Genomic DNA, 26,694 nt, shown 5'->3' on the forward strand with positions numbered 1-26,694 from the left:
CACTAGCTTTTAAAACATTTCACTCTGTTTCTTTTAAACATATAGAAGAATCATGCAAAAGATACCCTGCGACATATATAAAAAAAACTAATGTTTTCATATGAGCCCTAAAAGCCCAGTATTGACACAGTCGTGCAATATTAATAAGAAAGTTCGTTTACGATTACTACTCAGCTAATTACCCCTTTGAGGGTCACCGCCGTACAAGTACGGCTGCACAAATTCCAAGTGGTCACGGCCATACATGTACAGCGGTGACGAAATGTTTAAAAAAAACTTGTCCTTTCTAATGAAGCGTCACCTTTCGTTGCTCGAGGTGCTGCAACCTTCTGTGACCTCTTTAAAAATTGTTTATAAGCTGCTGCCCCTCAACTTCCACCAAAACTGATTTCTCGCCTCACTCTACGGTGGCTGCCGCCGCAGTAGTTCAGGAGTATTCCCACTTGGCCTAGTTTACTGCCGCATGCTAATGCCCGTCGCTTATGTACTTTACAATCGGCATTCTCGCGCGCATCGTTTCAAGTTACAGGTGTCGATAAAAGTGACTTGTATTTTGTTTTTCATCACTCAAAGTGTTGCATAAGCAAGATGCCCACCCTCATGGCTCTCCCGTAGGTGGGTGATCACTATGTTTACAGGCAGGTGCTTGCAAACCAGCGATAGTGCCACAAGTGCGTCTCTTTTTGCAAGATGCGTGAAAACTGATCAAATATTGTCTAGAGCTCTAACAATTGATTACTGGAAGTTTCTCCCTTGGTTTGTTTTTCTGACGGGCAGGCATCATTGAGATTGCTTGCAGGTGCTCACATGGGATGCCTCACTTTCGCTAGGGGGCGCATACCTTGAGGCCGTATTCTCTAATGATGCACTTCATTTTCCATTCTTCTGGCCCTTCGTCATTGGTTTGGATGCAACTCGAAGACCGCCAAATCGCTGTCTTTGCTCGGATCACACCCTCGGTGCTACACATGATAAAAATGGAAAATGAAATGGAATGTTTCGAAATACAGGCCCCAGTTGTGTCAGGCCTTTAAAAGATGAAATTAACCTCTGTGAATTTTCTTAAATTTGTAAGAAATTAGGCTATTTTATGTATACATTCAACAAGAAACTATGTATGAAACTGCACACAAGAAAACAAAAATGTATTGTCATCTACACTTTATTGTCACCTAAATCGCAATTGGTCACTGACGAATTTTAATCTGCAATAAGAAATGTGACACTGGGGGGACGCATTTCGTAAAAATATTAGACCCTCAAAGGGTACCTGTAACAGGGTTTAACTATTAATGCAATATTGTGCTTTATTGACGAAGTTGAGTCAATCAGGGATGGAAGCGGCCAAGGAAGTTTTGGAGCAGCTCTGGGAGCAGCAAATTTGGCACTTTCGAGCAAGTTTGGAGCATGAATTGTTCATTTTGGAGCAGTAAATACGCAATTGGGAGCAGCTTGGTAAAGCTTAACATGAGTTAAATACAGGCATATGAAGAAAACGTGTTCCTTATTTGACTTTGCAGAACACTATAAGATATAGCAGATGAGTTCTGCGGAAGCCCGCTAGGCGCGCAATATTTGTGACGGGAAAAAATTGTCATCGACCTGACTGTATAGCATGAAGCTACAAAGAAAACCTATACAGGTTGCTCAGAAACCACCTTTAAATTACATACCGGATGTGCCAACTAAATGTGGCAAAGAAAAAAATAACTGAGGGCTTTTCATGAACAACGTCCACTCTATGTTGATAGGCTTGTGTTAATGCTAGTCGAGTTTCTTTTTCGTTGTGAACAAGACAACTAATATTTAATTTTAATGAACTAACATTCATTACCCTACTTATTTGATAAGGTGCCAATGCAAAGGTTGTGGAGAAATGACCGATATGAGCATATATGGCGACCTAGGTCTTGTGTGGTCCTTTTTTTCTGTGACAAAAAGAAAAAAAAGAAAAAAAAAAAGAGAAAGCCTGCAAACTTCTCCACGTGACAACACATCCCCGCACCAGTAACATAAGGGGTAGTCTCAGACGTAAACGTCATCAGTGCATTGTGTATATTACAAACGTGCAAACCTGGGCCACAGTCTTGTAACGGTTCGGACAGTGAACTGTTACAACATCACGCTACTTCGCGTTTGAGAGGGACCGAAGATGCACACCATAAACTGCTGATGCAGCGAGAAAAAAACAAGGTCACCCGTTCCCAGTGCCCCTATTTCACGAGGTCTGCGTAAAGAGTGATGCAATCTTTGGTGCACAAAAGCATTGTCGCGGTCTGGCACGAGCATCGAGTGACACTCTTGTTTTTGCGCAGCACTTCCGGTTCACCTCCCAAGACATCCAGGGACGAAATTCAAAATAAATCAGAAAAAATAGAAAAACAATAGTACAGTACAAAATTCATGGGTTTCATTATAGATATGATATCAGAGCTTAATTTTTTTTTACTAGGTGAGTTACTGAAGTGTCTGCAATAATTAGAATTCATTAGAAATCACTGATTACCGGGGCGGAATTCAAAGTAAATAGAAAAAAAAATAGTACCATACAAAATTCATGGGTTTCATCATAGATATACCAGAGCATAAGTTTAGTTACAAGTTGAGTTGCAGAAGTGTCTAATAATTAGAATTAGAAATCACTGATCACCACACACCAAAGCACAGAATCGTAGACTTCAGAGACCCGCCACGTGAGAACGACTTTGGCGAAATTCTTGGAAACCCAGAAGTAGAAAGAGGAAGTAGTGACGTCACTCATGACGTCACACACAAGGTGGCATGATATTTAACTGGCTAATTGACGGAAAACAGTTGCCTGGCATAGACTGAACATCTGCCAAGCAGAGCGGATGTGACGGCACTCCCTCCTCTCTCGCGGAGCGTACCTGTTCGCTCGCTCGCTCGCAACAGCTGTGCGCGCTCGTTACATGCTCTGACATCAGCACTGGAGAGCCGTAAGGTGCGCTCCGTGCGCTGCTTGCTAGGGCTACGCCCCGCCAGGTGGCGCATGCTGCACTCCCTTGCTCAGCCTCCCTCGCTCGCATATCGTGCCAGGGGAAAGACATTCACTCGATTCCTCCTTCAAGTTCGGTTCGTGCGTTGCATTCGCCATGGAAGTGGTCGACGAGGAAGAAGACGTACAGACGATGGTTCTCTGTGTCTGTGTCGTTCTTTCAAAACATACACACACAAATCTAACCTAACGCCGAGGTGCTGGTGCCACTGAGAGACACGTAAGTCGAAGATTAGGGTTGCCTACCGTTTTTAAAATTTATTTCATGGGCTTTCTTTCTCGTTAAAAGGAGTCTTGGCGAATCCTAGGCTGTTCTAAGTGCTGTTATCAGTCATTTGTCAACATCATCTACAACGTTTTCACTGACATCTCATCGATTAGCTAAATTTATAAATTTAGCTAACGTATTGGTGCACAATGAACGAGAAATATAGTCACAGTGGCCACCATGAACACCCATCAAGGTACAGTGAACGCCGTTCGCGTAGTCCCCTCAGGTAATTTTTCATTCTTGGCAACCTTCAGTTACCCAACACTGCAGAATACCGCAGAATAAATGTGAAGTGATGTAGTGGTCATCAAATGTTTACCAGTATTTGTCATTGCATGTTTGCCAGTATTTCACAACGGTTGCCGAGAAGAAGTTTTAAGATTATTTTTTTTAAACAATAAAGGGATAAAAATGTTCACTGCCTTTCCGGTGGCTTCGACCAATATTTTGAATAAGCTCGATTATTCGGGCTTATTCGCGGTTCCTCCACAGGCACCAGAAAGCCAGTGTAAAATGGCAACCAATATTTCATGCGGCAAACGATAGTTTATCAAAAATATTTTGCCATAAGTCTCGTGAACATTGTTGCTACAAACGCAATTTCGGAGGTTTGCGGTTTCGCCGAACATCTAATTACGACCACAATTTGACTGCAAAGGTTGACTAAATATGAAACTTTACATCCTTGGCTTGTGTTCTTTGGTGGCAAAAGCCTAATTTTGTGTGGTGGGGCCGGGCAGAAAATAATGTAGACTGAGAGCAAACTTGAGTGACGCTTGCGGCTGCCATTGGATATTTGTGACGAACAAGTTTCATGAAAGCAAGTAGGTCGTTTGTCGGCGTGTCGCACTATCATCCCGGTAACCGAACATAGTGCACGTGCGAAATAGATTTAGAAGGTGACAGGCACGGCGTTCGCCCACTAATTGAAGCAGATGTACCAATAGGCGCAACATCGAGTGCTAAAATGCATAACGAAACTGATGAGCTACATGCCGAGCAGACTGTACGACTTTATTCATTCAGCGTGGCTTTCCTGCCCGACTGCACCATGAAATGAGCGCCAGTTCAAATCATCCTTAGCTGGTCCACGTATGCGCAAATGCATAACACTTTCATAAAACAGTCATAACGTGGTAGCATACAACGGTTTTCATTTTCTTGTGGCCTAGTTACAATTATGCCAGCAAATACACCCACACTCCAATGAAGCTGACACTTAGGCTTGGATTGCAGGGCTAAGCGATAGCCAACGCATGCTGTGTGATTGTCATTCAACACACACATCCTGCTAAATTTGGCAACATCATTTGATATTAATTTGAAATTAGTGTTTTGGTGCAGGTTGGCGCACCTCAATAGTTTGGCGCAAGATGGCGCAATTGGGGCAGCACTTCCATCTCTGGGCAATGAAAGTAATGATTGAACGACAATAACATTCTCACAGCTGATAAGCTAGTTAGCTATAATCTTGGCATACTCGAGTCATGTTCAGATCTCTCAGAAATGAAGCTCCAATTTCGTTAATTCGAGCAGCATCTGTCAATACTAACAATTACTAGGTTTGTTTCAGGCAATAACTTCCTACTCCCAAAAGTATGTACTAACTACGGTAAACAGACAGTCATCTTTTTATCTTTCATTGGGGAACAATTTTACCACTGCTAATAGAATCATCCTAGTCTACTTATTCATTTAAAAGCAATTAAATAAACTTTTAATGATGAAGGTAGAACCAACTTAAATGCTTTTGATTGTGGCATGTTTTGGTGATGTCAAAAATACTGTCCTCTATTTTTTACGCTGTTCTTGTTCTTTGAATGTCTTGCACAAATGTTAAACGTATTTGCTTTTTTTTTTATTTCATAGCCTATTACTTCCTGACATGGCCCCTCCTGGTTTTTCTTAAAGCGCTGAGCTTTTGGTTATATTTGCCTTTTATCGGCTTCTTGCTTTGTTTTGTACTATATAAGTACTTGCTTTTTGAATGAGTTTTTCAATTAATTTTAGTGTATTAATTGCAAAACAATGCATAGTGTTCTTTCTCTATTAGCACTTGTCAATGTTAAAATTATACTGCAAGCTGTAACAAATAACCTCGCACTATGTTTGTCGTTGCAACTTATTCTTTCTATACTAAGTTTATCATCTTGAGACGTCCCCATAAAGTCTCTGACTATGGGATCGCTTCCCTGCATACGACATCCTTCCAAATACATATAACTCTATCACTCCAATACAACCTGAATCATAAATCTGAACACCTCCTGAAAAATTGTCGTGGAAAACTCTGCGAAGGTGTCATCCTGCTGCCAGTACACAAATATTACTGGCAGCTTCTTCAGTTGACTGTCACTACATACAGATAGTTTCATCCACAGAGAAGGTTCTTTTTGTTTTGCACAGTGTACCAACTTAGTGTTGGTGCACTCAGAGTTTCCTACTAAAATTACCAGAGGGAACTCAGGTGCTGCGATTGTTCGGCTAGCTTGGAAGTGACAGTTAGTACATGGATTTGTCTGATCTTCGTGCTTGTGGCCTCAGACGTTCTAGCAGCTTTATTTACTGTGCTTTATCTGCCTTTGTTGGCCTCAATTTCAACACAATCCTTTATTTCTAAACGTAGAAAGCATGCAGAAGCACATGCAGAAGAAATAGTGCAAGTTTATGAATCTATAATGCAATATAATTCGTTGAAAATAAACAACTTGCAAATTCACAAAGCCTAACAACGCCAGAAGGACCAATTTTGGGCAAATCTATGTTCTAACCATCATTCTCATGTTGGTAGAAATGCCATGCTTGTAGCTTCCACAGACATTGGCGCCACAGATCCCTCTAGTAAATGTTATAGGACACTCTAAGGGTACATCAACATAGACACATCAGTATGTGCATCCAACACACAGACACATTCACCTTTGCATATGTTAAAGATTGGGTGGCAGTTGGCAAAGTGTATTTTTTCCCCCTGAGCACTGTTGATCGACCCTGCTGCACTGTGTGCTTTCAATGGGTCAAAATTATCAACTCATCCAAATCTGCACCACGTTTTGAAGTGCAACATTTATTTTCAGTAAGCTGCAGTGGAGAACATACATACACTGTAAAATTTAGACTAAAAAACCTTGGTACAGTAGAACCCCGCTGATACGTTTTTCACGTGACCATAAAAAAGAAGCGCAAGAGCCGGGAAACGCAAGAGGCAAGAAATGGGGAAAACTGAGAAATGAGAGTAGTGTTGAACTGCACACAATATTATTTTTATGTGTGAAAAAAAAGTTGTAGTTTTGCCCGAGAGCCAAAGCATCGATTGCGATAGCAAATTAGTTGACAGCTATACAATGTAAGGACAGTAGTTTTATCGTCCATATAAACTTGTAAACATTCGCATACTGTTGCGTCCCGAATCGGCCGGGCGCATTCTTTGATTGTTTCCCATCGAGGCAGGCCCTTTCATGAGCGTCGCCCAGACGGCTGTTGCGTCCCGAATCGGCCGGGCGCATTCTTTGATTGTTTCCCATCAAGGCAGGCCCTTTCATGAGCGTCGCCCAGACGGCGACAGTGCCAGACACCGACGAGACGGGCAAATAAGCGCCCCAACTCAACAGTGCCCATTCTTTAGGTGCTTCCCCCGATGCCACCCCTTTCATCAGCGTCGCCCAGACGGCGACGCTGCCCGACAGCAGCACTGACGTTCGGACAAAGAAGCTCACTTAGAAGCGACCGACCACAGCCACCACCCTTCGTTAGAAGCGGGGATTAGCGTGAAGGCCATTCTCCCGATCCTGGCAAGATGACCGGTGGAGGGCAAGAAACTAAGTCACCGACTTTCGTGGAAGGAGTGTCAACCCCCTGTTTCCGGATTGCCTCGTTCTTGCTTCGAAGGTGAAACATTAGAGGCGGAGTTCGGTGAACAATACGACCCCTCTGATTGGTCGCATCAAGGTCATCCGATTCCCTAGCCGGGTCAACTAGGGAAGACCGATGTTTTATAAGGAGACACCTTGAGTGCAGTGGTGTGTCCTGACGTGTTCTGATATGTGCTCAGAGATGTGAGCACATATGTGAGTGAGCCGAGACTTTCAAAGTGCTCCCCCATGGAGTGAGCTTCGATATTTGCAGCCACTGTAAATATGTAAAATAAACCCTTTTTTCACTCGCTCTTACTCCCAGACATACTCATCCCTCTGGCTGAAGGATCACCGGCCTAAACGCTACCCGAGTCTCAACATTACTAACAAGCATGGTTAGTAATGTTGAGACTCGGGTAGCGTTAGTTACCCGAGTCTCAGTTAATGTTAGTAACTAACAAACATGAACAAATCACACTTGATTAGGGCGGACACGCGCTGTCAAACGCTGCAGCAGCGAGCGAAGTCTGTCGTCTATCGCTTCAACGCAAACTGAGCACCGAGAACAAACAGCACGCACAAAGCTACGAGCCGCTGACGCACCTACACTGCCTAGACTCTGCCCCCAACACAAATCACTTTCAATATACGGCCCGCGCGCCGCTGCAAAGTACGCAGTTGATGCTAGAGTACAACGCTGCTCGCTATCCCTCCCTCCCCCTCCCCCCTCGCTCCCTTTTTGCTTTTCTTTCTTGCGCACGCAAGATTTAGATGCGGTCGTCGGCTCCCCTCGCATGCTTTCACTCGCACATACAGCATACAGGTGCAGCGACGGCATTATCGCCCTTGGACTTCACACGGAACATCTATGTGCCAGAACTAATTTTAGTGCCCCAACGCATCATAGACACCATCTTTAGATAGCAAATAAGGATCTCGAAGGCCATACTTTTGCTGACGCAAACCGAAAATACGTCATAGGTGTCGCCCCCGGCACTTTGGGCTGCCAATGCCATCGTCAAGCCACCAAGCCAAGCGACATGAAAAGTCAAAATGGCCGCTCGGGCCGGCGCAGGGTGGCAGTTCGCAACGCATGATGCGGGAACAGTCCCACAGTTGCGACGCAACAGCGGGGTTACGAATGCATTGGGTTTTATGGGAGCTATGCCGGGACCGGCCGAAAACGACGTAACAGCCGGGAAAACGGAGCACCCGGGAACGTAACAGCGGTGTTCTACTGTATATTGGTTGGCAAAAAAAAAATATCAAAAAACAGCAGAAAGAAAGAAACACCATGGCAGTTTCGTCTGAAGGTGAAGCATTGAAAGCGATAGCAAGGTTTAGCTTTGCACTCAAGCTCCTCGCATGCTGTTATAACAATACGCAGCAGTGACATGGCACAACGTACCACACAGCCAACTGCTGCTGCACAGAAGGAACAGCGCCCTGGCAGATAGCAGCTGTGTCACAATGCTGGCGCGTTGAATGCCAGCAGCGACGTACTGGCATCGCACCTTGAGACGAAACCAACGGAAGACTGTCAGCCTCCAATGGAACTATTACATAGATTTAGAATGACGTTCGCTAGCTGTTCCCCTCAGACCAGTGTAAGCACCACGGTATGGTATGCACACAGCTGTTTAGCAGGAACACTGCCCGGGCTCCAACAGAGCCGACTGTGTAAATCATGAAAGTGCGTCCACTTGACCGCATTTGTTTTTGCTGCAAAAAGCACTGTGTACCTCTGGAGACCTCCTAACCCTCCTCATGCTGGCTGTGCATGCACGTCCATACAACGGCACAACAATGGTTGTGCCAATGAAGCAAACATGCCTTAAGGGTCCGTATAATTGCTATCGCAGTAAAATAGATAGAACCAGCAACACAAGCGGGGGGCGCATGTTAAGTTGAACAGCAATAATACTGAAGTAGGTGTGAAAGCAGGAAGAGAAGAGCTAAACAAAAGTAAACAACAAATGTTAACACAAAACTAATCTGCCACAGCAACATTATACAAAAACACATTAGGGTCATTCCAGGCCAAATGAACCAGACATTGCGCTCTAGCCTTTCCGATTCCATTCCAGAAAATTGAGGTCAATCATTTTGCTAGACTATCTGTCCTCACAAACAATTTTTGCAAGCAAAAAACTTTTTGCGTCTCTTAGAGCGATTTGAATGTTGTGCACGTGGGCGGGAACCCTACATTGCAAAAAAAAAAGAAAAATTCCAGCGGAAATACAATAGTACATGGAGTCGCCTTATAAATTTTCTGGTTGCTACAAAAGGAATTGCGCTTTTGTATTCTTTCCTATTGGCAGCCGCTACTTTGTTTCACAATGTGCTTTGTGATGAAGCAATACGGCAATCCTGGGCTGTGTTTGACCCTTTTAAAAAATTCCAGAAGCCTTACAGACACAATACAACTACATTGCTTGGCTGGATAGCTGGCAGTAAATGTGTAAAAAGAGCATTGAAGTTGATGGGCGAGTAGTTTTGAAGTGGAAGAGGCACAAACATTAAAAAATGTGCAATATGCCTCATGTTTAGGCCCTTATAGATTGACAATGCAGTCCAACTAAAAATGCATGGCTGAATTCATTAGAGAGGGTGTACAAAGGAGATTTATTTCTGAAAGTTTCATCGGAGTACTTTTTGTATTAGGTGAGAAAAAAAATTTGTCGAGCGTCTACCACGCAACTGGGCACCTGCCTTTAAGTCTGCTTCACTGCGTCACGCACTTCAATCTAATCAGGTTATGTACTGAAGGCATATATATTTTTCACCTGACATCACGGCCACAGCTTCTTACCATGCTATTACCTAAAACATGGTGGCACCAATGATGTCAGCACACCCTATTCACTACCATGAGTAACCTGCCTTCATTGTGATACATACGGTCAGAACATCACTGGTGTCTGTGCCAGAACCACTACATGGTGTCATTACCTCACTAGGAATGGATTCTGTCGTGCTCTCGCTTTTCTTGTCCATCTACGCAGCTGCTCCCCGTGCTAGCACCCGAACATGGCTGCCACAACAATGTTAATGTAAAGCAGCTATATCAAGAGATTGACACAGTATAGTACTATGTACACCCGTGAACATAGTATGTGGACCAGAGGGCTGCCAAAGAAAACTGAATTTCTTCATAATTACCAAGCATAAACTGGAATTAATGGGTACACTGAAAAGTTCACAATGCCAAGTTTTTACTGCAATCTTCAATTTCAAGTTGCATTCACAGGCAGAGGAAAAAATCGGCTTTATCGTGCAACCCCTGGTACGTATACTTTTGCGCACGGGTGTACATCGTAGTGACTGCAAGTCATGATCTGAACTGCACATCAGCCAACACAAGCATTGCAGTGCAATACGCAAATATATGGTCGATTGTTGCAGTGTTTGAAATGCAGAAGAGTGCAAAATTACAGTGAGAAGACAAGGTGGGCCATCCCCTACATCTGGTGAACAAGGCCAGTGTTACCTTAGGTGCTGAGACAGAAGTGGTGCCTGGAGCAGCCACACGCACCAGTTGCTGCCCCGTGGCTGTACGAACAGGAGTCGCACGAGTAGGACTGGAAAGCACCAGAGTGGGCTGGGCTGCTTGGCCGCCAGCGCCTGCCATGGCACCCACAAACTGGAAGGTGGCACCACTCATAAGCTGCCCTGCTGGCTGCAGGATCACCTTGGTCAGGCCCGCAGAGGTGGTGCCTCCACCTGAGGCTGCTGGCACACTCATCTGTAGCTGCCTGCAGGGATAAGGGGGCACTCTGCGGGTACTGTTCAAGAGTGGCTCGAAAGCAAACACATGGTGGTCACCAAGCCAAACACCGCAAGACATGTTTATAGGACTAGCAGCATCACTTAACAGGTTAAATTGTGGGGTTTAACATCCTGAAACTGCACAGTTAGCTACGAGAAATGCCGTAGTAGAGCGCTCTGGATAAATATTGACCGCCTGGGGTTAACATGCACCCAAAGCATGGTACACGCACATTTTTGTCTCACACTTCCACTGGAATGCATCCACTGCCACCAGGAATCGAATCCACAACCTCATGCTCAGAAGCAGCATGCCATACCCACTGAGCCACTGCAGTATTAATAATTGAACGGATTAAGACTGTAGGAAACACTTGATAGCTTTTGAGAGACTCTTCTGATTATTCATCTTTAATATCCCATATCTGCAATATGGAATATTATTCATCTTTAATATCCCATATCTGCAATATGGGCTACGAGCGATGTGGTAGTGGGAGCTCCAGAGTTCTGTGGCCACTTGTGTTTAATGTGCACCTAAATCTAAGCACGTGAGCATTTTTGCATTCTGCTCTTATCAGAATGCAACTGCCGTGGTTAGGAATCAAACCTGCGACGTCCATGCTCAGCAGCAGACGATACAGACCAAGCTAGAACACACAACTTTGTTACTAGAAAACCCCTCGACTCCGTTTGCAGGGGAATAAAAAGGCACCTAGTGTGTGTGTTAAAACATCAAACAATACAGGCTACAGGAACCCCAAAATGATGTGATGAAAGTAGAACTCTATAGAAACACCATAATGTGCACTTGTAACATTAAATGGCACATGCTAACAGTGAACACATTTCAAGAAGCACAAAACTTGTGATCCAAACAAGACAAAGGGTTCACAGGATGACGGAGACCAAGTGATCAAAAGTGGATGAACCAGGGCTGGTATTTTGTAGCGATGCATTTTTCTGATGCTAATTCCTTTCGGCGCTTTTCACGTTTGTGAGTGGTCAAGCGACTCTCTGCCCCAAGCGGAGTGTCGAACGCCAACACTCACGACTGCGAAAAGTGCGAAAGGCATTAGCATCGAAAAAGGTATCACTACAAAATACCGGCCCTGGGTGGCTTTAGGCTGGAGCCAATCTTTCGACTATGGGATTTGCCTTCATCAAGGCCTGACGAAGACAAGTTCTATAGTCCAAATTTTGGCTCCGGCCTAAGGCTTCTTTTGTTTACCCACTGTTAATTACAACACTTGTGAGGCACACGAGATATGTGGGATAAACACATTTCAGATTGTTGTCAGGAAACAGCAGTAATTACCATCTGTTTTAAATTGTATTGCTAGCATTTTGAATTAGTAAAAGAAACACACTAGTTGAACCATTAGCCTAAGGAATGAATATGCATTATGCACACATACCAACATATCACATGAAATTTTAGATACAAGCCTGCTTGTATCTGGCACCAATCCAGCTCCAGCACAAAACCAATCCAGCAATCCAGCACAAAAACTCAACCATTTTTGTGCTAAATCTAGTGCATTTACTTCCCATTTCTTTCTGCAAGAAGAGTGCCAGCAGTTTTGTCAGTTGGGATGGTACTAATTAGGAGCACTTTCATCAAATTTATTGTTATTTTTGCAGGCATGCTTTCAGTTGACTTTGCCATACACAAAACATGCAGTGAAATACTTAAAATATTCAGTAATGATTAACTGGAGAGGGAAGGTATTCTCAAGCGATCACTTTCACAGATCACTGTAACGAGATTTCGCGTCTCTGCACCAGATACATAAATGTATATAGCCGATAAATGGTTTTGGCATTGTGCAAAGATAGTAAGCTTGGCAATGCAGCAGAAATGCTGTCCGCCTTATAGGTTGCTATGCCCTGTGCAACTAACATGAAATGTCACGAGACTGATCGCTCCAGAATACCGCCTCAGTACACACCACAGGACCAGTTGCTGGAAGTGTCAAGTGATGCCAGACAAGCTAGGTGTCGTTTGTGCAAATAAGTTTTTGCAATACTCAAGGTTATGCATGTCTACAGTTTGTAGCTGCACAAAAGCACTAATATTTCTGTTCATACATTTCATTATGTTCTGTACGAAAGCAAAGTATGCCTTTACTTTTTTTTTTCAACCGCATTCTACATAGATGTGATAAAATTTGCATGTAGAGTACTCTTGTCAGAAATTACGTCACAAGCAGTCACCACTCAATGTGCTTGCACTAGGCAACAGAACTCTTACACAGAATGTGGACCGCTCTCCCGTTAAACATTTCCTTTTGAGTAAAGCAACATATGCCAGTTATTACAGAGAAGAAAGAAACAAACATTTCATAAAAATAATTTTTGAAAAAAGCATGCACGTTCTTCTGGAGAAAAAAAGAGGGTTGCCAAACATACAAATGTGCTTAACAGACAGGGAGGGAAAAAACAAACTACTGGATAAATGCTAGTAATGAGCACACCAAACTTTTAAACTGGGCCTTGTCTCTTAGTTGATAGGACAAGAAGTCTCGAGCTTAGAAACCTTCAGTGTTCCTTCAAAAATTCATGCTCAACCTATGCATCTTTGTCCCCGGATACACAGATATTAGAATAACAAAATTAACACTGATGGATATTTCCAACCCCCCTAACCTGGTTAAGTCCCCACAGAGCAACACACGAGTGTTAAAATAAATTAAATTCGGGCATTTGAAGTGCCAAAACCACGATGTAATTATGAGGCACATTATCTGCATTAATGTTGAGCATCTGCGGTTGTTTAATGTGCACCTAAACATAAGTACACGAGCATTCTTGCATTTTGATTCCATCAAAATGTGGCCATGTTTTTGCATTTCGCCGCCATCAAAATGCAGCCACTGCAACACCATAGCCACTGGGCTACCGTGGTGGGTAACATGCGAGTGTTCAGTGTTTTCTTGTGCACGTACACCTGAAACTATGCACTGTTGCATTTTCACATGGAAAAAAACAACAATATTACGATTTGAACCATTTGATATTCTTCCTTGAATGTAAAACTTCACAAGCAATATAGATGTCTGTCTGGCATCACTTGGAAGTTCCAGCAACCAGTCTCAAAGCATGTACACCTCTAGTTATTCTTTCCTGAATACTACACATATTTCACCAGAATATTTCTCTAGAGCAAATTCCAATGAAAGCATGCATGCAAAAATAGCAATGAGTACGAAAGTTCTCCTAAATGGAAGCATCCCAACTGCCAGAACTGCTGGAGATCCTGCTGCAGGCAAGAAATCTGAAAGGCAGGAGCAACTTTTGAATAAGTCTCCAAGACAAATTATGGGTATTTATCGACAAGACATAGATAAGGAGCACCATGCTGCTGTGTCGTCCACATCGCCTTACACTTCTGCTAGCTCTGAAAAGCATCAATTGTACCAGCAGTGTAATAATAAAAGCTGAATGAATTACTGTAACAACCTGTGTGCAGTTGGGTGCCAATTTGCAAACAAGATCTAAATTTTTTTCCACACAAAAAGAAGACATAATATTCTTAAAAAGAAAAACTGTTGTGCTTTAGGAGAACGTGCTCACATACTAAACTTAAATGCTCGCAGCATGAACCAGTGAAGTGAATAGAGCAATGCATGCCATAATTACTGCTGTTTGCATGTCAACAAGCCCTTAGCAAAGCAATCATAAAATCTGATGCCAGTGCACCAAGTTCCATGCAAAGCAAACACTGCAGCGATCAGCGCCACACATGTCTATCCTTCCACTGTAGCTTAACATCACAGTTTCTGCAGCGCGCTGCAAGAGATGGCACAATCGCAACACATTTGCTGTAGTAGTGGGCTACACTGATGTGTTGTCGTTGCTGCCATGCCATCACCATTACCGTGCCTTTGTTGGCCGTGATTATCATTGTTTGCCATGCCATCATTGTGATACTGCCTATGTTGGCTGTAATCACTGTCACCCCTTCATCATCCGTTGATGGGCCAGCTATCATCATATTCTGTAGCATGTACACCGTGGGTCTGGGGTGGCTTTCTACAATATATGTTTCCTTGCTACAGCCAGAAGAGAATAAAATGTCATATGATAGACATGCAAAAAGAGAGAGAGAGAGAGAGAAAAGAAAACCTATTTACTTCTGCTCCTCTACCTCTAAGATAAGTCAAAAGTGCACAAGTTCACTCCTCCCGCAAAACCATACTACGCAAGCTTTCTGTGGCTGTTCCAGTCCAAGACTTCTTACTTTTGTTTTTGTTTTATTCTGCTAATTGAGCATAGAGCAAGGAACAATGAAGAGGAGAAAACATTGCACTAGTGTCAGCGTACACACACCCGTCAGGCACGCTTCCTCCCGGTATTTTTGCGTTGCTGACATTGTTCCAACTAACCGCAGCCACTTACTGCAGCAGAGCCTTGGGTCCGAGGCACCACACGCTCAGACTGTATATTTACTTTATTTTAGCTAACAACAGTGACAAGCAATCGACAATCACCCTCAACAGCAGCACGAACAGGATATCTGTCCATGACATCTTTGCACACAAAATTAGTTACTTTCATGGCCAGTACTTACTACAGATACTCAATGTCTATTGGTGCGTGTCTTACCATTCTATGCGAATGGACTTAGAGCCATATGCTTGTGCTCTCTGGCCTGCCCCACAATACAGCCAGCACACACCACCTTCTTTATAAATGCACAATGCCAACTACATTGAAGTTGAATGAACTTCAATCCCAAGCTATCCTTCTATGGTTCACAATGAATGTGGTTGAGGAGCAGGCAACATGCAGTTGCTGGTATGAGGAGACTGCACGTCATGTGCACTCAGACTTGACCTTGTCTATGATGCCTTCCACCGACAGGAAGAATGCACCTTGCGTTGATCATTTCTGAACACTAAAGGGGCAAATATACTCCGACGTAGCGTGCTGGCGCGCGCGCGCGCGGCACGGCGACGTTACGTTGGCTGAAGCACCACCCTCTACAGTCCGACGGCTCCCGACCGCCGACGTGACCGGCGGCTTCTGACGCGCTTGGACGTCGTCCGGCTCCGAATAGAGCCGCCTGCATTTCGCGCCGACCGCGCCGAACACGTCAGCACCGAGCACCCTCTCTCGTCGCTGTAGCTACTCACCGCCAGTACAAAATGGCCGCTTCAAACGAAAACGCGGGCGAAATCCGCACTACAGTGCCTAGAATATATAATCTAGGCACTGTATCCGCATGAAACGAGGGAGACACTCCACAGGCACAGGTCCGAGTGGCGAATGGAATTGTTTCGCGGGTTCACGAGAGATGGCCCGACGTTTTGTGAATTAACTGCGCATGCGCTTCTCCAGCTGCGGCCGCTGCGCCGCGTTGGAAGTGGTTGCACTGTAGAGAGCCGGACTTGTGCCTGGCGTGGTGTCGCCGACGTGACGTATCCAACCGCAACCGCCGCCCGCCCGCGCGCCGAGAACGTCGGAGTATAACAGAGCCTTAAGATAAAGAGCTGTGCCTAGAGCTCGTGCACGACCTTACTGCATCAGACCACACTCACGGACAGAAACACTGATGGAAATTGCCCTATGCTCTTGTACTAGACCCTCTTTAGTCACCACGAGAGTATACAACATAGCTTGAAGGGGCATTCCTCCCTTTCCAGCATGTCACGAGAAACTTTCTTTTTCCAGAGACTAAGTAGCAGTGTCCACATTCTCTGTATTCGCCTTTGGCACAGGTGCCTTTGCTCGTCGTGTCACTTGAGACTGGGTGTTCGTAGTGTTGGGTGGACTTTGCAGTGTGGACATCTACCATGGATGCGATGTAATGTGCTTGGCTTACTGGCTAACTGCATCTGTGACAACCCCACTCTAGCTCAATCTGCGGCGACAGCGGGTCAGAGAAGCAGGCCACAAGATGCGCCGCACAGATCAATGCTGCAGAGCCATAACGACAATTCATAAGCGATTAGGGCCACACACACAAAAGTCAGATGTGCATGATAACATTTCTTTACACTTTCAGGAGCCCAAGAAGATAAGTGAACAACAAGAGCAAGCAACATTTCCATAATTTCTTTTGGCTGATGGGCAGGTGCAGAATTCATATAAGTTTCAAATAATGCACCAAGCAGATGCGAAGGAAGTGAAATTTCACTACCCTGTTGTGTTAGACTGTTTACTCTCCGAGGCAAAGGCACCAACTCTACTTGACAGTATGTTTCCTACGGTGCACTTGCCTACCCTTGTACAACAGAATAAAACTGAACTGCACAAGCACACAATAAAGATTTTGAAAGTACCCATGCCATCACAGTGGAAAGGCCAATCATAAGCCCTGGGCATGTGTTATAAAGATTAAATTCTGGAGTTCTACGTGCCAAAACCACAATATGATTACAAGGCAAGCCATAGTGGTGGATTTCTTTTGACCACCTGGGGTTCTTTTAGCATGCCCCCTATGCATGGTACATGGGCATTTTTGCATTTCGCCCCCATCAAGTGTGGCCACTGTGGTCGAGATTTCATCCCACGCCCTTGGGCTTAGCAGTGCAACGCCGAAGCCACTACACCACCACAACGGGTCACCGGGCATGCATCAGCACCATAAATAAGTGCTCCCATGAGGGCCTATGTGTAGTGTCCTCATAATCCACTGTGTAATGTATAGACTCGTGTAAGGGCCACACTTCTTTTTCTGCAATTTTGACAAGGTGCGGCCCTCACAGATGCTACTAGATGGCTGTAGATACCATATGCCACTACTAGATGGCGATTCACTTCGGCGATATTTCTTTTTCGCTTTCAGGCGCGCGATGATTGGCTGTTTTAGCAAAATTGGATGAGCTGATTGGCTAGTTGAGCCCGACGTCATTCAATTTTGCTCAACCAGCCAATCAGCGCATGCCTGAAAGCAAAAAACAAATATTGCCGAAGTGGAATGTTTCCGAATACGGCCCCATGGCATCATGGCACCGAACGCGACTGCTTCTCCGTTGGAAATTTTTTTTTTCTCAAAATTTTGGGCTGCCAATTTGGGGGTGTGGTGCTTAGATGGGTGCAGCCCTTACACGAGTTTATACAGCAGTTTTGGGACATTACACCACCCCAACTAATTTTATAAGGGCCAATGTGCCGCACAACAGGTTTTAAATCAGGTCTCTATGCTGTGTCAACCATATTCCAGGTAAATAAAGAGGACAGGACAAACTGAAATGCATGTAAGGTAATATGTACAACAGCTGCACTGAATGTAGCATCAGGGTAATCCTTCTACTTTTCATGTCTTCTCCCAAGATTATTGATGGATGCCACGAGTATGCCACTCAAGACAAACCTATTTAACAAATGTAAAATCAATGCAAAATATTCATAAAACAAGATGCACTAGCAATAAGACAACACACAGCTTTTTCTTATTTCCATATCAGTCTTCACGTATAACCTATTAAGAGGACATTCATGCAGAGCAGTGATGCTAGTAAAGAAACCAATTCCAGTGGCCTATGACCAAGGAACCCACTTTTCCTTTCCCAAAACACAGATTAGATACATCTGTGCTTGCTGAATAAAATCAGACTGTGGATACACCACACTACTTACATGAGCAGAATGCTGGAGAGTCTAATGGGAGGAAAGCATTGCAATATGTATAAGAGAGAATCAATCTAGTTGGCTAAAGGTCCACACTGGCCTTCATAATGCGAATTATGATTGTGCACATACAAACATGCAGATATACAGTGGTCGCTGGATAAACGAAACTCACTTTAGCAGAACTGTGAGAAAAATGGTATTGACAAATTGGCAGACCATTGGCAAATTGTAACGTAATTTGGCAGAACCCTTCTTTTCTTCAACTTTGTTAAGCAAACTAGGACCAAAATCACCACGGCTCTCACCAGCTGTTATAGACAGTTTTATTTCTGGTTTATGTGTGCTACTATCAAGGGCTGCAACATGAGCACCTTGCACAATTTCGTGACCAGAGATGTCAAGCTAGTGCATTGATGAAATATAGAACATGCCAGTATAACCACTTACAAGCATATGAATAAACTGCAATACTGCACTGTATGGTATTACAGGGCAATCTTATCTACGAGGGCAATTAATTGTGCCTTGTGGTGACATCAACTATTCCATGGCGTTCAAGTTTTTCAGCTTATTAGCTGGTGTTCATTGATCAACCAATACTGTAGCCTCCTATACTGTACCTGCCAGACCAACTGCTGTCATCTATGGAGACACCACTTGTGTAGGGTGAGTCATGATATTTCAGGCAAGGTAACAACAAACCTTATCACCCTATCACGCACCACTGGCGGTGGAGGGCAAAGTTGCCTGTGTTCTAGAAACAATAGTGTTCACGTGAGGTGGTAGCAGACGATTTCGTTTTGAAAACCAAACTATAACCAAAAAATTCATACTTCACTCATCACTACCACACTTTCATTGGTGCCCATGTTTTTTTTTTTCTGTCAGCAGTGAGCACCAAAAACGAAAAACGTGCACTCGAGACAACACTACGCAAGTGGTGCCACCACCTTAGTTCCAACAGCTGCTTCCCATTGGTTTGCGGATGATCCGGTAGGCACGCAATATACAGGAGGCTCTGAAAGTATAAAGTGACTGCACAATGCCACATACTCGCTACAACAATAGTCGTAATAAAAGTTGTCAACTGCACCAGAGAAAGGTGAAGTGAAATTGTAAGGAATGCCAAAAGTCTAGCGATGATGACGTGAAGAGCGATGATCATGTGCATGTTACAGTGGAGGTAGAGCTAAGATTCCGCAGCATTACTTCAAACACGATGGCTTCACAGAATTCTTGTGAAAATGTTTGTGCAAGCATGCACATTTTGTACAAACAAAGCTGTGAAAAATCAAATCACAGCACAATTCAAACTCCAGTTTATAACTCCAAGTATGATAACAGCTCGCAGATATTTTGAAACAAAGTAACATCTTACAGTAGTGCACCCAGGATCTCTGCCAGGGGGGGGGGGGGTTGACAGTTTGCCCAATACCATCTAAACCGCACTAATTTCAACTGCTTCACGGGAAATTGTCAAAAAATTCGCTTTTTGCGAGTGTGCAGACGATTGCACGTCTTACATCTTAGTTGGAGTACTCAAATGCACAAGGAAAGAAAAGAGGTTAAACAAAAAGGGGGGGGGGGGGGGGGGTTAAGTCGGCCTCAAGGAGGGGTTACAACCCCCCCGCCGTCGGTGCGCCACTGACATCTTAGGATTTCCATGTCCTTCACTTAAACAAAACTTAAGATGAATGAAAAAAATTCTCCTTTTTCTACCGAATTCGGTTAAGTGGAATCCACTGTATAATAACTTTGTGTTCTCTGAGTACTGATTGTTAAAATCAGAGAACACTGCAAACATGACACTGACATATGCCCTGCATGCCACGCAACATGCAATGTGACAAACTGGGTAAGACTCGGACTGCGAGTGCTGTGCAGGTTGACTTGCTTGTTATTATAAGCCAATATGGACTTGTACTTCTCACCAAGTCACCTGCAGAATTTCCCAGTTGCTTGTCACTATATCTTGCACTTGTTCATTCTTCTTTGAGCATTTTTATTAATAAAGATGCACAATTTTAATGAAGTCCATACTTATGAGCCATACTTTCACGTAACCAAGAAGTGTGCATTTATTTAATGTGCAGAATGCTTGTTGGAAACTGGAAGACAAGCTTAAAAGCTATCACCATCATTACTTTATGCAAAATGGCATTCTAATAATGATGTTCAACACATTTTTTCATTCTTTAGTGGTGTTTTGGTCAACTTTAACCATCTTTCAAAACATTAAAGGAATATTTTAGGTGTAGAACATACATTTTTAATTCCATGGAGCGGCAATTGAAAGAGGTTGTTTTGACAATACATATTCTTTTTGTTCTATAGCCTATTCCCAGACAATCTGTGTAACATACTTGAAATTGTTTTTGCAGACTGAAGGAAAGCTATGGTGGAGAGTGCTTACTTAGTAAGGGGTCAGATTTAACAAAGATATATTTTTTTTAGATTCTCTCATCACAATACAAAAATATAAACCCAGCAAAGCTTCCCTAAGCCGTGCAAGCACCCATGATGTCATAAAGAGAGCTGCTGGCAAAATCTCTAAAGTAGCTAGCACCCCCACCACAAGGACTACCCCCATCATGTGTAGCAAATGATCAGTCTACCCTAGTGTAGCTGTCATGAGCATCCCACCTGCGCACAGTGAGGCCTGGGGGATGGATGACCCGGATGTCAGCCTTCTTGGGGGAGCACCCTGGTGAAGGTTTCTGCACCACAAGAACTTGGGGTGCCTGTGCTGACACCCCTTTGTGCGGACTTGTCAGCTCTGCTCTGATCACAATGGGGCTGCCTGGACTGCGTGGCACTCCACCAGATTTGCGTGTGTTCAGCTCATCCTGGATTTTACGCAGGCTTTCTAGGTCACGGTTGTTGAAGCGGACTATGCGCGCATCACAGCGGTCAGACACACTTGATGATGTGGATACAGATGAGACACCAGACGTTGATGGCACCGTGACATCAGGCAAAGCCTCCGTAGAGACCACAGTTTCAATGGCAGCAGGCTCACTGTCAACAACAGATGAGAGTGCAGCTGCAGCGGCAGCATCTGGAAGGCCTGATGCATCGTCAAGTGTCCCAGCAGCAGAATCACTTTCCAGCACAGAACTTACAACAGCATCAGGCAGAGTGGTATCACTGAGAGAGGCTCCAGGCGTGCCATTTGAAGTGTTCACAACAACTGTCTCAACACTGTCCGGCACATCAATGCTGACTGCACAGAGTTCAACTGCTGGAACGTCAGGATTGGCTGCATCTGCTAATACGCTGTCAAGGCCAGCGTCGGCACTACCTGGAGCTGCTGGCATCTTGCTATCCTCAGCAGGTGGCCTGGACTCTTGTTCTTTCTCTGCTGAAAGCAAGGATCATAATGTAAAAAATGGCAGCCCCAATGACTGACACAGTGGAAATAGATCCCCCTTTGTTATGCTCCCTTTACTCTTTCTTTCTATATCAGCACTTGGCAACAATTTTATAATAGAGCTTGTGAAATAGGCACAATCCTATACACACTTACTCTTATTTTATCTTGGAATTTTTCTTCACACTAGAAATTTCTGATCAGTGTCACCCAGAAAAGGCACAAGTGAAGTTGCTGGCAAGTGCAAAACATACTCACACAGTCATGCAACTAGTTTTTTTGTAATTTGTATTTTTTTTTCTAGATGCAAAGAAAATAAGCTAAGAAAATCATAACTACTTCTGCAAGATTGTGTTTGGTCATAATCAGAATCAATGCTCGACTTTTACACAATACACTAGTAAAAGAGAGTCATGCTATTTGCAGCTTAAAGGGGTTCTGCAACACTGCTTGGCATATAAGCTGTCTGCTTAGCCTTGTTATCCTTTTCATCCCCACACATGCATCATTCAGGCAAAGTGCAGCGTGCATGGCAGTGCACTTTGTCACTGTCAGTCATGGTTGGTCACCAACAATGCCTTTCACATTCGTGTGAAGGCATAGCACACAGCGGTTTGCCATAAAACCTTAAGGTATCATGACCACAGGAAACGGTAAATGAAGGTGGTGTTGCATTGCATCTTCAACAGCAATAAAGAACACTGCTGTCTTCTTTCACTGTTTTGTTTAACCATTATTTTGGCTAAGTTCTGAATAGTTCCTGTGCAGGTTTCCGTTCCCACAGGAATATAACACACAGAGATGCAAATCACAATGTAACCTACCGCTTCTGAATGCTTTATATGACCAGCAATGATTAAATTAAGTAGTACAAGCACCCATGAATATAACTATTGAAACGTTGGTGAATCCTACATAATGTAAATGGCCTAATAAACATTACTTAAGTACCTTTCCACACACACAACACACAAAATTAGGCACTACAATTAGGCAAATTGAAAAGTGTGCTATAATTACAGCACAAAGCATGGCCTTAATTAGATGCTTAAGTAAATCGAGTTGATTGACTGCTCATCATGAGGGGTGACATTTCATTTCCAACAATGTGCGCTATGTAACACACTACATTTCCAGAAAGACTGCATTTGTGCTACTTAATCGATCAACTTCACAATAATAATAATAATAATAATAATAATAATAATAATAATAATAATAATAATAATAATAATAATAAAGAAACTCATGGAAGCGGTTGGTATTTTTGTGATCCACAAGCAATGTCATTCAGAGCTGTGAATATGCTCTTTCAAATGTTCCTGTACATATTACTACAGTTAAATTCACCATGCATATTTTTTATTTTTATTTTTATTTTTTATTTTTTTGAATAAGGAACATTGTGAGAGCACCTTAAGAAACACAAAGCTCTTTTGCTCAGCACTAATTTCGTGCCACGAGACTGGGGCACCAGACGTTGTTGCATTGCTTGCTGTATATGTTTCCTTTGAACTTTATTTCAGAATCAAATAATCTACAATTGTGCTGAGGCCACAGAAAAAAACCGCTTACGGGCTCGACGAGGTCTGCGACCTTACAAGTCAGCAAAGGCTATAACAGGGCCATGACGGTAAGCAAGGATCATAATACAGCAAAATGCGCAACGTCAAGATGCGCACCACAATGATGTTTATAAAGCAGCACTGGCATCATCCAACTTCAACATACGACACTAGAATTAAAAGCGTATAGCTTAAGATTTTTTTTTTTTTCCTCGAACTATTATTTGCTTGCATGCAAGGAAAACAGAATTTAGCTTCAAGTCCAGGCCACGCTAACGACACGCTGCGCTATATCAAACGCGATAGAAAAACAGCTTGCGACAAGAAAATACGTATATTCACTTGTGTGGGGAGCAGTAGAACACTTGGAATATAAATTCTTCAGCTAGCAGAAAATGACGAAGGCTCGTTCTGCTGCCGAAATTGACGAACGCAGACAGATCACGCGCACAAGGAAGCCACAGGGAAGGAATAAGCGCGTGCCAGCAAGGGTGTTCCGCGAACGAAACAGTGCCATCTATGCGTCAGAACTCACGGGTGAGGCGGCATGCACGTGCGAGCAGAATCTGTATGCACGGTGACAGGATTAAACCCTACAGCAGGCTCACTAGCGCATCAAGCACACGAGCCGACCAGCTACCGCAACTAGCAGAGCAGGTTAGGAGCATTTAGACAACGAGTTGAAGCTATCACAAATTTAATCAGGGCCGCCAGACGCAAGGCACAATCGTACTTAATGTCCAGTAACTGCACCATAAAAAATGTCAGGAAGTTCGTAAAGCGCTCAACATCGTACCCATCTTCCTAGTTCGCGGCGACGCAAGCGCCCATCCCGCGCTGAAAATGCGAAACGAGACAGCCACGCTTTGGGTGAAACTAACAAATAACAATGCTGGCGTCGATTTCCCTACAATATCATAAAGAAGCAAAACTTTGAATGCACAGTGAAAGAAAGCTTGGCAGAAAATGCAATCGAAACGGATTGATCTCTACCACACTCCGTACCGACGGCCGAAGGGAACGCAATGTCGTACGGCCCTGAATATGTAATAACTTAGTTCTCGCTGCGATGATTTCACGGTCCAATAGTCCCAATAGTCCAATACATAATTAAACATTTTCAAGCTAACCTAAGTTAACAAAAAAAGAAAAACAGTTTTAAAATGCAGCACGCTGCGTTTTCAGCATAAAACAACACCTAGGCCTAATAGCGAAGCCAGCGATGACCTCGGCCTAGCCTTGCCCAATTTCGCAGGAAAATGATCGGTTAAAGCGATGGCCAAGCGGGCATCAAGTATGTAAATATGCAACTTGCAGCCGCTGCCTAATGCTTAAACTTGTACACAGCGGAAGCACCTTAGTTTCACACACTAACTACAGCATACGTATTGCCGCAGCCGAATGCCACGAAGACGCAAAGCGCTAGTTATTCTTGAATGACGCGCCATTTGCAGACTGCAAGACAGGGAAATTTGAAACTACAAAACGCGCCCTTTTATATTAATATCAATCGTCCAAGATGATTTTCTTTGCCCAAACACGACCATCAAATGTATCAGGAATAAACTTGGACATTGTATCAGCGGCACTTTCTTGATGCAACAAACAAACAAACAACATAAAAAATTGGCTTGTATTTACGCACGGACGGACCAACATAACACTCTTTGGCTGCGCATAATTGACGTATCCGCAGACAGCATGGCCTGAATTCAATCTGCAAATACGTCCCATGAAGCTAGTGTGCTCTAATGAATGACAAACACACTTAGTTACGCAGTGATTGCGGTTTACCTGACTCTTGGGAAAGCATCTTGCAAGCTTCAAAATCACGCGCCCTCCATTACCATCCCAGACTGCACCACTAGCTTGTGCTGTTGCAAGGAAGCAGAGGGGGGCTGACAAGGGTGACTCCCCCAACTAAAAGCTCCGCGGAGAGGCTGCGTAGGCAAAGAAGGCGGGGCCCTCCGTGCTGCTGCTTTGTTTTTTCGGGTCAGTCGCAGAGCAAATACAGTCGCGCACGCCCCGCGTAATTTCAATAATCAACATACAATGAACAGCGTATTCTTACTTTACACTCAACAATGTAACGCAAAGCGCGGGAAGCGTCTTTACAATTACCACAAAGCGAGCTTCCTAAATGTTATCCCCTTTGCGGTGCGCGCAAACTCGCGTGTGGTGCTATGTTTCTTAATCATCGTAACTTCATATTTTATTTTCTTCACTCAAGAATTTCACTTGGCGATCTCATTTTCAATTCATAGCATACGACAATACGGCCCCACTAATGGCCAACCCGGATTGGGTTGCTCCGGCTGTACTCCGGCTAGCTCCGGCCGTCCCATTCGAACGCAGAGGGTGCAATTGCGGAAAGGGGCGTGGCCGCTTCTTTCGCCGCACCGCGGCGCGCGCCCCCAACAATGCGGAAGGTCATTTGGCTGAACATTGTAAACGTCACAAATGCCGTCCGAATATTTATGACACTAAGTTTCTGGCACGTTCCGGAGATAGACTCGAAAGGGAGATATTAGAAGCTTTTTACATTGCGAGGGCCGAGAGCACGTGCATTAGCTGCCCGTCAGCCAACAAAGGGCCGTATTCTGAAACGTTCGCCTAGGCGAAATTTCGCCTAGGCGAAATCAGCATGCGCGCTGATTGGCTGGTTGAGCAAATTGAATGACGTCGGGCTCAACCACCCAATCAGCTCATCTAATTTTGCTAAAACAGCCAATCGGCGCACGCCTGAAAGCGAAAAAAGAAATTTCGCCTAGGCGAACGTTTCAGAATACGGCCCAAAGAGATTGCCTTTTTGATGCGATAGGAAGTTCATGACGTCACGGTGGTGCAATTCATTTTCATGTATATAATCCTTAGCGCCTGTCTGTTGTACCTGTCTTCTTTTCGTGATCGTCTCTTTTGCGCAATTTTTTTCTTCAAGTATGTCACACCAACTCGCCCACATCAAGCTCCTGCTGCTCCAGCCCCTCATAAAGCCCCTTGATCTCGAAAGTTGCGACACTCTCCTCCGCGCGCGCGCTTTCTCCCCTCCTCGGGCCGGCGCGGTGTGCACGGCACACTGAACCCTCCAGTGGCTCGCTGCAGCCGCATTATAATCAATGCGCGCGCTTGTTTATTCGGCCCTTTGAATCGTTATATGGGAATTTATCCCTTGCGAAACTGTCGTGACGAAAGTACGCTTCCGACAGAACGGCGTGACAATTTTTTTGAAGGCGCTTCGATAAAAACAAGTGGAAGCGCTCCGAAAAAAT

At 44.1% G+C, this 26,694-nt stretch overlaps 1 protein-coding gene across 7 annotated transcripts in view; it reads right to left on the bottom strand.

Annotated features, from left to right (window-relative positions):
- The window catches only part of LOC119436645 (protein lin-54 homolog), a 101,290-nt gene extending 75,931 nt beyond the window's left edge, over positions 1-25,359 (bottom strand). Inside the window, exons 1-4 of one of the 7 annotated variants that reach the window (XM_049659445.1) lie at positions 25,220-25,359; positions 21,134-21,848; positions 18,497-18,517; positions 10,632-10,896 (exon numbers count right to left, since the gene is read on the bottom strand). In XM_049659445.1, coding sequence (XP_049515402.1) covers positions 10,632-10,896; positions 18,497-18,517; positions 21,134-21,848; positions 25,220-25,238 — 1,020 coding nt within the window. In that variant the 5' untranslated portion in view covers positions 25,239-25,359. The other 6 variants (XM_049659444.1, XM_049659446.1, XM_049659449.1 and 3 more) reach the window with 6 other exon arrangements.
- Positions 25,360-26,694: the final 1,335 nt, after the last annotated feature.

The sequence above is a fragment of the Dermacentor silvarum genome, chromosome 1 (genome assembly GCF_013339745.2).
Source record: "Dermacentor silvarum isolate Dsil-2018 chromosome 1, BIME_Dsil_1.4, whole genome shotgun sequence".
In the NCBI taxonomy this organism is placed as follows: Eukaryota; Metazoa; Arthropoda; class Arachnida; order Ixodida; family Ixodidae; genus Dermacentor; species Dermacentor silvarum.